This window comes from Condylura cristata, unplaced genomic scaffold (genome assembly GCF_000260355.1).
Source record: "Condylura cristata isolate star-nosed mole 26May11 unplaced genomic scaffold, ConCri1.0 scaffold00007, whole genome shotgun sequence".
Lineage (NCBI taxonomy): Eukaryota > Metazoa > Chordata > Mammalia > Eulipotyphla > Talpidae > Condylura > Condylura cristata.
In genome coordinates, this window is record NW_004567108.1 from 31,322,649 (window position 1) to 31,335,638 (window position 12,990).

The 12,990-nt window shown below is 34.9% G+C and overlaps 1 protein-coding gene across 1 annotated transcript in view; it reads right to left on the reverse strand.

Moving 5' to 3' along the window:
* Positions 1-576: 576 nt before the first annotated feature.
* XRCC4 (X-ray repair complementing defective repair in Chinese hamster cells 4) overlaps positions 577-12,990 on the reverse strand; it is a 167,746-nt gene continuing 155,332 nt past the window's right edge. Inside the window, exon 8 of the mRNA XM_012721759.1 lies at positions 577-1,067. Coding sequence (XP_012577213.1) covers positions 959-1,067 — 109 coding nt within the window. The 3' untranslated portion in view covers positions 577-958. The remainder of the gene's footprint in view (positions 1,068-12,990) is intronic.

The window sequence follows — 12,990 nt, forward strand, 5'->3', positions numbered from 1 at the left end:
AAAGAGCAACCAGAAAGAAAGAGGAATACAAAGAGCACATGTGATTCCAAATATCATGTGAAGAAAACATTTACTAAGAAGTGATTGTCAAAAATTACTGAGAGGCTTAGGAAAATGAGGACTGGGAATGGACTAATCATTGGCTATCAAAACATGGTGGTCATTGTTATCTTTGAGCAGTAAGGAGGAAATGGATGTTTAACTGGAAAGAAGAGTTAGAGGCTAGAAAGTAGAAAGGAAGACTATTAAGAAAAACTGTGCCATGTGTTACTGATGATATCTAAGCAAATCCAGCAAGGTCTTCATCTTCACGGAGGGCATTTGTATAGGAAATGTAAATATTTTATCGATAGTTTCTGAAAATTATGCCTTTTGACACAGAGGGAGTTATGCTTACATTAATAAATACAAAGATCTGTTACTATAGTAAAGAAAAAAATAAAAATAAATACATCTAATAAGAACACAAAATCTTAAATTATCAAAATTTTTATCATCAGATTTTCAGAATGTTTGTGTACAAACTAGAAAGATTTTATACATTGTTTCTCCTATTAAAATGCTTAACCTCATTGTTCAGAGTATGACTAAAAAAGAACTGTGGACATTTTCTTTGTCCTAGTTCCAATATCTTCCCAGACAGGATGTTAGACAACTACTGCATAGAATATGTGTGAACTGATTAAGATAAATGTGTCCTTTGCAACAAAAACTCTGAGATTTTATGTAATTATAGGCTCGCTGAGTGAATAGTTTAGAATAATGTACCACTGTCATCAAATCATATCTTCATATACATATGTAATCCATTTTGCACAATGGTTTCAACTCAGTGTATATGTAATTAAATTGTAAGGTGCAGTAATAGCTGCTCCTGAATAGAACATTTGCTATTTCAGTTTAAAGAAATGAATAGAAAACACAGTCTAGTGAACATCAAAGTCTATTTTTAAGACAGTTAAATCTCATCAAAGAGGTCTTCTGTACTGCTGTTTCTTAGCGTTTCTAAAGACATGTTTTCAGCTGAGCTGTGCGTTTTCAATGTCTCAGGTACTGGAGGATCAAGCCTAAAGTAAAAAAAAAAAAAGAATCAAGATATTTTATTTAAAAATTCCATATGGAGTAAAAGAAAACAAGGAAATAAGAAAATAAAAGTTTAATCCTGTTTCAGAGTTGTTTTAGAGATGTATTGCCGATGATATGCTAACATAAAGAAAGAGATCGAGGGAATTTAATTTCTTTAACTGCTTTAGGATTAATCTATCTATTCTAAAGTTAATAAAAAATCAAGGGCCTACAACACCACTCATAATTAAAGTCAAGAAATACAATATCTTGTGTGATACTAATATTTTTATTGAAGACATAATCTCTTCAAGCCATTTGTTAGTGATTCCATTTCACTTAAATTTCACCTATTAATAAGCAGAAAATCCTGATCACAAATGTCCTTTAGTGGCTATTTGACTGTGTGTATATAACCAATAATGACCTCACATTTTGGCAGTTGATGAAATGCTACTGGTTCACACTCATCTACAGAAATCTATATATCTCATTTGGCAAATGAAATTTTGTTGCATTTCCTATATATTTATGGAAATGTTTTGTTTGAGTCCTTGGACAAAAGATAAGATTGTGGACTATTAATTGGCCTTGGGAAGGGCAAACTGAGCTCAATCAGAAATACAGCTCTGGAACACATGTTTATACCTTGGTACAAACCTTGTCAGTATTTCTCTGGGGAGCCTAAATAGAACAAGCTCAATATTGACAAATAGAGGTAGCTTCTGGGACATGACAATTAGGTTGCGGTGATCCAGTGATCAGAAACACTACCATAATTCCAGCAGCAAAGAAAGATGAGGAATAACAGCAGCCGGGAATAGCCTTAAGAGAAAGGGACTTGATGCCAAGTCCCTTTAAATCTGACTCTATTTCCTATTAGCTGTGTGACTTTAAGTGAACCTTTAAAACCTACATGGACACTTACTCTCTCACTTTTAAAAGTGAGATCATCATTCTGCCTCACAGATGATCCAGATTAAAAGAGAAAATGTAAAAAGCTTGTGAATTTCTACAAAATATTTGGAAAATAACATTACTAACTGCTAAAACTACATAAATTACATAGAAGCTCCATTTAATTAAAAAGAAAGAAAACTCCCCAAACATCAGCATTTTGAAAACACGTACACTTGTAGTGTACTTAGTCACACAAATTATTGAAAATGAATCCATCACAGGGTCCTTGCCTCTTGAGTGCATGCATACAATGAACCATGGTTGGTTGTTACTAGAGGTGAGACATGTTCAGTCTTATTCTGACAAACAAGGTTCAGACAACATGAGCCTCATAGGAATGCTGAGGTGTGAGGCAGTAATGCATTGTGAAGATGACAAGTGATTCCTTCTAGAGGCTTTGATGTTAAAATTAACATAAAATGAAAAGAGTAAATTTAAAACTATGTATGTAATAGTAACCTCCCCAAAGTTTAAATCATTGTCAAGGTAGTACTTGACAATGCTTATTATAAGACTTCTTGTAAATCTGAAAATTAAAAAGAATAAAACAAAAATAAATATTATCCTAATTTGCATTATTTGTACTTTTGAATTTTTTTTACAAAAATGGGATCACTTTTCCTATATAATTTTTTATTTTTATAACTTAAAAAATATATAATATTTTTACATCATTTTGTGCCTTTTTTCATCTCAGTTGTAATTCCCGTGGGTTTCCCACCACCAAATCACTCGTGTGCCATCACCATAGTAAAATGGACTTCCCTCCCACCCATTTTTTATCTCATTCTCCACTCCACAATGTCTCTGGTATATAGTTGTTCATTATTATTATTATTTTCTTCCCTGATCCTTTATACATCTGCTGTGAAATAAGGTGAAATAACTTTATGAAACTTAAAGTTTCTTTTAGCCCAGTAAAAGTCTATACATTAGTTAAGGTTCACTTTAAGTTCTGAATCTCCCTTATAGACAGTTAAAAAAAGTCTCCACATTCAGGGCTCTCCCTGGTGGCGCAATGGGTTAAAGCACCACATTATGGGGCTCTCCAAAGCCACTGCAGCAGGAAAGCCCCCACCAGGAAGTTGACCCATATGGCGTGGTATACCTTTCCTGACCCACCTGCTGCTCCTCTCCTCTCATCCATCTGCCTGTTCTGCTCTCCACTCTGTCTCTGGTGAATCTTCTCACCCATCACTCCTTTGGCCTGTACCCCAGTTCTGTATCCATAAATAACTAAGTCTTTTTTTTAAAAAAGAAAGTCTCCACATTCAGGATGAGTTTTGTATTTTAGAGTCACTAATGTTTACATTTGATATTTCAATATGTTGTTTTATCATCTGATCAATATTTGTTAAGTATGTAATACCAATAGTTCACTGTGTTAGGGAAATACAGTAAATAGATAAAAGTAGGCACATAATTCCTTCCTTAGGAAGCTATCAATTAAACTTTTCAGTTCTCATTTTTTTTCAAATGTGCCTTTTCATCCTAAGGTTCGTATAAGTTGATTGAAAACAAGGTCTATGTAAGACAATTTGTTCAGAGTGCTTTATCACCTTAGGAACTTCCATTAGCATTATATAATATTTAGGACTCAGGTGAATTGTCAGATAGGTTTATAGACTTTGTGGTTCAACAGGAGGAACTGTGAATCCAGGATTAGGAGATCTTGATTTATGCTCTGTCAACTGAGATTTTGTTCAGGAGATTGTACCTTCTGGACTTTAGTTTCTTAATTTTATTTGTACAAGGTTAGGATTACTATAATTGATTCTGAAGTTCTTTTGATCCCTGAATTTTAAGAGTTATGATCAAATGGTTGAACACAGATTATTTTGCAAAATACAGGTTCTCAATAAAAATCTGTGGCATAAATGAACAATATGTGTAAGGAGGAAAGGCTAATGACACAATAAGAAATTGTCTTTTAGTTAAAAACTAAATTAAAAGGACTTTTTTCAATAAAGAGGATGAAATGAAACTGCTCCAGGTGATGACAGCCTTACTAAAAGAGGACTTATGTTCTCAATAATATAATTGTAGAGTTCTATTAGCTTGATTTCACTCTGTATTACATCACATACACAAAAAATTACACCTTGAATCAAAACTGTACTACCAACATGTAATTAACAATGAATAGTGTACTACCATGTAATTAACAATGAGTAGTTACATCAAGAGTCAGATTTGTCAAAAGAAAATCTCATCCTGAGATAGTTTCTTGAAAACAAAAATGTCAGAATCAATCATTGACGTCTCTAAATTTCTGGAAACTGAATTATCAACATTTAAAAAAATATTTTTTCCCACTTATTGGTTCATTTGTCAAGCTATTTTCTCAGTCAAGTTTAAAATGCTATTGCTGGAGCTGAAAAAAACTTTTCTCATTCAAATGAGAAGCATTAGTATTGTTTGGAATGAATTACTTGAATTTTGTAACACAGTTTGAGGATAATATTTCTTACCATGTCAAGGTAGTGACTTGAACAAAATGAGTACAAGAAGTATAATAATCGATGTCTCTGTGACCTGGAAACTCCTACTCATTTGACAGGATGGTGATATAAAACAGTTGGCTGTTGGTATCATGTTTGAAATCCAAACTTAAAAATAAATTGTTACGTGGCCTATGTCTCCAGTTACACAAAACAAAATTAAATGATCATTAAAAAACAACTAAATCAAAGAATCAAGATACTTGCTATTGCTAAGTAATACTAGTGACTTCACTATGGCATAAACTCACCTATAGAAACATCTTTTAGATAGAAAAGTTTAAAAAAATTGTTTAAAGAGTTGATATCACCAAAGTTACCATGTATTTTCAAAATAAGTTTTAGTATTTAAAAAATTGATCTCAGAATAAATGGGAACAGTAAGGACAACTTCCTAGTTGACCTTATAAAAACCAAAAGTCACGGGGATTTAGTAAAACAAGTGTTGAACATTGTCCAGAATTCAGTAGGCCTAGTTGGCATTTCATTGGCCTGGGAAAATGAAAGAAGAGAAGTTGAAATTATGCTTCTGGCAATAAAATGGCAAGTAAGAGAAACTGTGCCAGTTATTTTCAATTAGATTCTCCAGATACCTTTTCTGAGAAATATTACTATGAGGCTTAAATGTATCAAAAACAAGAAGAAATGGGAATATGCTTTTCAAATAAGTAATTTTCAAAAAAGCACAAAAAATAGAATAATGAAGAGTGAATATATTTAATGTTCAAAAGTACTTAGATATTTTATAGGTGTTAGGAAAATATGCTAATTCTAAATAAGTCATATTAAAAATTAAGATAAATGTATCCATAATTCACACGAATGATTCAATTTCAGAGTTATATGTTGGGAAATTTTGTGATGCTGCATAGTGTTGTAAACTCATAAACATGAAAAAATACACTACTAAATGGGAGAAAATATGAACACTTCATGCATCTGACAAGGCACCAGTTATTCAAGACCTGTGGAGAACTAAATAACAAACTTTTCAAAAAAAAAAAAAAAAAAAAAACAATTTAGCAGATGAACTACTTCTCCAGATAAGATAAACAGAGCAAAAAGACACATGAAAATGTGTTCATCACTTATTATCTGGGAAATACAAATAAAAATCATGTGATGATATCACATATGGGTCATATGAAGAAGTTCAGAAACAAGTGTTGGTGAGGATGTGGAGAGAAAGAAACCCTACACTGTTGGTAGGAACATGAACTGATGCAGTCTCTTTGGAAAAGGGAGTATGGAGGTTCCTCAAAAAACAGATCTACCACATGACTCAGCAATTCTACTAGTAGGTATCTACCTGCATATTCAAAAACACAATTTTGAAGGGATATATGTACCCCTATGTGCATTGCAGTCCTAGCAGACAGGTTATAGGAATGATCTAAATGTCTAAGGACAGATAAATGGATCAAGAAAACATGGTATAAATATACACTGCAATATTATTCAGCTATGTTAAAAAAAAAACAAAAACTCTTGCTATTTGAGACAACGTGAATGAAAATGGAAGGGCTTATAATAAGTGAAATAAACCAGATGGATAAAGACAAATACTGCAAGGTTTGCTCATATTTGGGATACAAAGAAATAAAACAAAGAGTTAGAGAATAACAATGGTAAGGGACACAATGGATGATGGGTGGCTTAGTGATGGCATGGTGTGCTAACATGAAGAGGTGACACTCTATGTTTCTGAATCATATACAGTACTGTGAACCAATGTTACCTAAATAAAAAATATGTGCGTGTGTGTGTGTGTATAAGCATGACTTCAGTAATTCAGTAATGATCAATAAAATCTATACATGCTTTATAAAAGTCAATACCTCAAAACCCTGTATTAATCCATTTTATCCTTCATTCCTTGTAAGTTTTGAAATGACGTTTGCTAATGTTGATATATACCTGTTAAAGTACAAACTGTCATCTTGGTAGAAAATGATTCTCCTTCACTTTCATTTTAAGAAAAACTTGCTTTGTGCTGTTTGGTTTGCAGCAAATGGAGCCTCTGTCACTGGAATAGACATTTCTCAAGTGGAGAGGCTATGCTACTTGACTGGGCTCACAAATGGTCTAAAGATTACATCTATTAACTAATAAGGAAATGGTGAAATAAATTCAAGTATTAGCAAGAGTCAATAACGTTTAGCAATTTGCCAAAGTCACATAGCCAGTGCCCATGGGAGAGAGCTGGCAGGTCAGCAACAGAGCCAGAATATTACCGAGGTTCCCTCCAAAATTCATCCCTTCATGCTACACCAGTGAATGGGGCTCACGGGAGGAAGGCAATTGGTGTTGTATAATGTTTCTCAATACATAGTTTCATGAGACACTGTAAGAAAGTGAAATCTGTTGTCCATAATTTTTGGAAAATATTTTTCTTCTATGAGTATTCTTTAAGTGTTTCATGTGCACATAGTACAGCTCTTCCGTAAGTATGAAATATGAAAGTTCTTCCATAAGTAAACTGGTTAATTAATTTATTAGGTTAAACAAAGCAGGGTACAGAACACCATAGGAAAATGAGTACACACACACACACACACACATTCAAATCACACACACACCTGAATGTCTAGAATAGACTCCCAAGAAACTGGTAATTTCCAACTCTGGGGAGAGGGGTTAGGATGAAGGATATGGATATGTTTTGATGGATATTATCTTAAACTGTTAGTTTTTTTAAAAAATTTATTTTATATTTTAAAAATACTTTAAGAATAAAGAAGATCATTAGCCTGGATTATACAAATGAATCCGGCAGCAGAAACACTGATTATCTCAATTATTAACTTCCTAAGAAACTAGCATTCTCTGTAACAGGCTGCCCTGCTTGATTCCCTGAGAATGTAACATTTAGAAGTCTGAACCCCCAAATTTACTGGTTCAATGAGAGAAAATGAAACACACACACACAGAGACAGAACTCTATTTCTGGCTACCAAGAGAACTGAAAAGAAAGAACATGGGAAGACAATATTATCAGCCCCAGAATTCAGTGATGTGGGGGCCAGGAGCGATAGTTTCACCACAGTGTGGAACCAGCTGTCTTAGTTCCTGCTACTGCTGTAACAAATTACCATATCGTTGTGGCTTAAAACAACATAAGTTCATTATCTTACAGTTTGACCTTGATCTCACTAGACTAAAATCAAGATGTTGGCAGAGCTGGACACGTTTGTGGAGCATCTGTTTCCTGGCTTGTCTAGTTTGTAGATAGCCATCCCCTCCATCATCAAGGTCAGGAGTAAACGGTGGACTTCTGACATCACTCTGACCTTGCTGCTTTCATTATTTCTTTCTGAAACTCGTCTTCTACATTTCTTCCACCTATGATGTTCTGTGATGCACTGGATCAAGGTCAAAAATCCAGTACAATTTAGTTATTTTTTAGCTCAGATGATTAGCAAACTTCATTTATTTCCCTTTTCCATGTGACGTAACATAGTCTCAGATTCTAGGAATTAATTTGTGGACACATTTAGGGGACGTTATTCTGTTTGTCACTCGAGTTTTACTATTTTTAGGGTTTGTTATTTTATTCAATTGGCTTTGATCAGTTTCAGGATAACTGACAGAATAAAAGGGTGAGTAGTAAGATCATAGCTAAAAGAAACTTTCATGTTAGCCAGAAGATGCATCCGCTAGTCCTTCCCACTATGATCTGAAGTTCAAAAGAATGGATATCGGGTCTTCTTATCTAGAGATTAACTGAGCCAGAGTCTTTGACTCAGGCTGACAACGACTATCCATTACCCACCCACCCACCCACCTACTGTTTATTAAGCACTTATGGGATACAGACAAAAGTGAGCAAACGAACAATCCAAGGCATAAGGGACACTGAACCATTGAGCTCTCCTAGATAAACACTTACAGGAGCCCTAGTCCAGGGGCAACAGAACAGTACCATGTTTTGCTGTAATAGTTCTAAAAAGCAGGCATCTGAAGGACCACGATGCTATCCTTAGAGTGTGCGACCTGTGTTTACAGTCACATGGTTAGAAGGTTTTCCTTGGGCTAGTGCTCTGCTGTTACTCACTTAAAATTTTAATTCTGAGGGCCTCCCTGGTGGCACACTGGGCAAAAGCACAGTACTATGAAGCTACCACAGCCACTGTAGCAAGAGTTTGAATCCCAGCCAGAGAGATGACCCACATGGCACAGCAGACTCTCCTGACCAGTCTACTGCTCCCCTCGGCAGTGTATTTCAGAATATCTGCCTGTTCACCTCTCTGTCTCTGGTGAATCCTCTCAACCCCCACACCTCTCTGTACTCCAGTTCTAGATACATAAATAAATCTTTAAAAAAAATAATTTTGAACAAACAGGCAAAACAAATTTTGCACTGAGCCTGCAAATTCTGTGCTCTGATCATGCATTCTGAGTGACTCAGTACATCAGATCCTAACTGAACCCAACTGCTGGAACTATTCTGGGCCAATAAATCATGGGGCTTGTTTTAAACAACTGCGTAACAATGATCTATGGATTCATCCTGTCCTCTTCAGAACCTATTTTTTGACCCATAATTAGCATAACTACCACAAGTCTCTTTTCTAACACCTAAAAACACCTACTTCCTTCTTTTTAGGAACACAAATTGGCGAATTTGGTGAATTTTTTTCACTGGGAATTTTAATTTAGTCTGAAAATAAATAAATAAGCTTCCCTGGCAAGCAAGTACTCAGTTTTGTTCCTTCTGCACATTTCTCTTTTCTCAAAATTTTAAACATCATCTAACTGATTTTACTACACAGTTTATCAGATTTTTTTTTTGTTAAACTCTCCTGTCTTGTTTACAGTAAAGAAAATAAGTTTTTACTTCATTTCATATATTTTTCCTATTAATTTGGTCCTTGCTAGTGTACTTTATTCTTAGTGGTCTTAACATTCCCCTCTCTAATTAACTCTTTCACAAAGCAGCCTCTTGTGCTGTGGTTGTATCTTCTTCCCTTTCGATTTGCTGGATATGAGTCTGCCCCAAACTTTACTGAATACTTTTCATGGAATGGATAACTAAGGATGATCTGCAGCCTGACTCTACAGAAAAGACAGACTATTTGTAACCTCACCAATTTTTATATAAAATAACTATTACAGATCTGATACATTAAATGAACAAACTTAGAAACCATCTTTCTTACATAGTATATTAATTCAACTTTATATTATGAGCAAACAAAAGTGAGTCCCTGCTCATTTTCTGGGAGAAGGTCTGTCTCATAAAGAAACTTTCAGGGGACTCCCTGGTGGTGCAAGGGGTTGAGTCTCAGCACTATGAAGTTATCTATAGGTACTGAAGCATGAGTTCAATCCCCAGCCAGGGAGGTGACCCACATGGCAGAGCACAACTCTCCTTATCTCATCCGCTGCTCCCGTCAGCAGTGTATCTCTGCCTGTTCTGTTCCCTACTCTGTCTCTGGTGAATCCTCTCATCTCAACCCCAGCACCTCTGGCATGCAACCCCGCTCTTGTATGCATAAATAAAATAAACCTTTTAAAAGTGAAATTAATCAGGAAGGGGTCAGAGCACAGGAAGAAGGCAGATGGAAATAATCTACAGGTTTCTGTGACTTTTTATTTTCACAATATAAAGTTGATTAAAAAAGCTGTTAAGTAAACCAAAATTGTACAAGGGGAAACAATGATTTTACAACAAGCCTCTATCTCACAGTGGGCAACAACTAACTATGTAGGTAAGGCTGTACAAGCCACGGGCACATGGTCTATATGCTCAAGAATGACTGGAGGAGAAAGACTTTGCTAACCTTTTTTGCCTTAGAAAACCCCATTTTGTGGATGCTTCCAAAAAAAATTTTAGTAACAATACTCACCTGTTTATCAAACTAAAAATATGTGAAGCAGTCTATCCAGAAAGCCATTTATGACCTTGTGTGTTATGTTTATATAACTATATTTACTAAGTATGCTATATATCCATATATAGACTTTATGATTGTATAAAATACTACTTATTTTAAAAAGTTCTACTGAATTAATGCTTATATTGAGGAAGCAGAGTATGTATGGCAGGTAGCCCAATCATTGCATTAACTGATGCAATGTGGTCTCATTTCTTTAAATGTTCCTTGCATTTAATGGTTTAAGAAAAATATAAAAATGGTAGGATTTAACCATAATTCTGCAAAATTCTTGGTGCAGGGAGCTTGTATATGTCATTGAGAGGAAGCATTAACAATGAGATCAATGTTTTGTAAATGTGTTCATTCAATAAGCCATAATGCAGGACTGGTCGTAACATTTAATTATAAAGCTTTGAGTACACAGATTCAGTAAAGAACTGGTTAACAGTTCAAACCACTGTTACTTAAGTGATCTCATTTTGCCACCATATGAAAGCAATACATCTTAACCTTGATCATTTATCACCAGAACTTCATGATTATCCTTTTGCCTGACCTGTCATTTCTTTCTCCTTCAGCCCATCTTTCTAACCTCATTGTTATTTCCCAATGCTACAGGGCTACAGCTACAACTCCTATGGAGTAACCAAGAAAAAGATCATTGCATGAGATCTAGCTTCAGATTGATCATTCTGCTATTGAATGCTTTTCCATACCAAACTGCACATCCACCAAACACATCCTTCTCTTTTAGTCGCCATATTTCTCTACACAGTTCCCTCAGCATGATGACTCTTTATCATCTTTACTTAGCAGACTCCCATTCACTACTAAAAATCAAGTTCAGCTATCACCACTGTTAGGAGGCTTTTCACACTCATATTGGCAAAGAAATGATCTCCCATTCTCCCATAGTTCATACTAAGTCAACTACATCTAAGTTCCAGCAACCGCTGCAGTGTAATAAATCAACCCAAACTAATGGAATAAAACAATAAAACTATTTTATTATGATCATTCTTTCTATAAATCAAGAATCTGAACTGGGCATAGTGGGATGATTTCTCCTTGTCCTGGTGTCAGTGTCTTATCTGTGGGTACTAGAAACTGGGGATGCAAGCTAGCTGGGCACTGGAATCATCTGAAAACTGACACTTGGTGGGTGGTCTAGGACTGGCTATTTGAGGGTCTGCATGGCTTGGTTTCCTTATAATGTGTGGCCTTGGGTGTGAAGCCTTCTTATACAAAAGCCCAGCATTCTAGCACAGGCTACCTTTCCTGACCTAGTCTTTTGAAATCAAAGGTCATCACTTTTTCCCTGCATTCTACAATATATATGAGTTAAAAGCCCAGCCAGATTCAAGGGGGCAGATCACAGGAATTAGTATCAACCAGACTTTAATTCTCACATCTTTGTTACTTCCAAGCAACCCAAGAATAGGCAGTAAAATTTAGAACCATTGTTTCATCCAGAATTTGGCACAATTCCTAGAATAAATAAGTGCATGTCTGTTGAAGAAATTGACTAAAAGTCTCTTGTTAAGGGTGTCTGTGTGTGTGTATGTGTGTTTCTCGTAGAGTTGAGAGTGAGAAAAGGCATATGGATAGTTGTATATATAATGTACAAAGCAAAAAACCCATTCCAGACCAGAAGAGAAACAACATAGACTCTTAAGAAATACTATCACATAAAATAAATTTAAACTTTATGGTTCAACATGGAAATTTTAATTTCTGACAACCATTGCTGGCTATCAGTTCATTTCATTTCCATTATAAACTAAACTTATAGTGCTTATTTTTTTAAGCTGTACTGGATGTCTGTAAATTCATATGCTTACAAATTCTCACAAATATCATTAGATTCATTATGTTCCACTTTAATAAAATGTTTGGTAAGGGATAGCTGTGGTTAAGGAATGATCTTACAATCCTATGGCTATAAACTTAGCTAGCAAATGCTAGTCAGCTTCTAACTAATTGCACACTAAGGACACTACTACCAGAAGATTCTAGTCAGTTGGATCTTTATTAAGGTTCAATAAATTATTACTATTATTCTTAAAAGTCTAGGAATATTAGTCATTTAAAACCTTCCCTATGTAGCACTTGAGAAACAACAAGGAAAAACAATCAAGTATACTTTGCTATTATTAATACTGCAAGTAAAACTCAGAGATGAAATAAAATATTCAGTTCTCTGCATCCTTTATTCTGGGAAGAAATATGATCTCTATTAGCAGCAAGGAATTACTACCATAAATCTCACAATCAATGACCAATCAAGAAGGGGAATCAGATTTCAAAAATCAGAAACCATAAAAAAAATTAAAATGTTGAACCAAGAAATTCTAACACTTGTTTGGAATTAGGAAAGCTGTCATCCATAAATTCACATGCCATCCCAAAAGACAACCATGAAAATTGAACAGGCTATAGACATGCATGGAAAATATTCAGTTAGATTCTACAGGCTGATTATAATTTCCCTTAAAATATATAACCTCCAAATTCTTCTCAAAATGTTAGTGGGCCTCTTTGGATGGATAAACAGAAAACCTTATTTCTGAATTCTTTAAAATTGC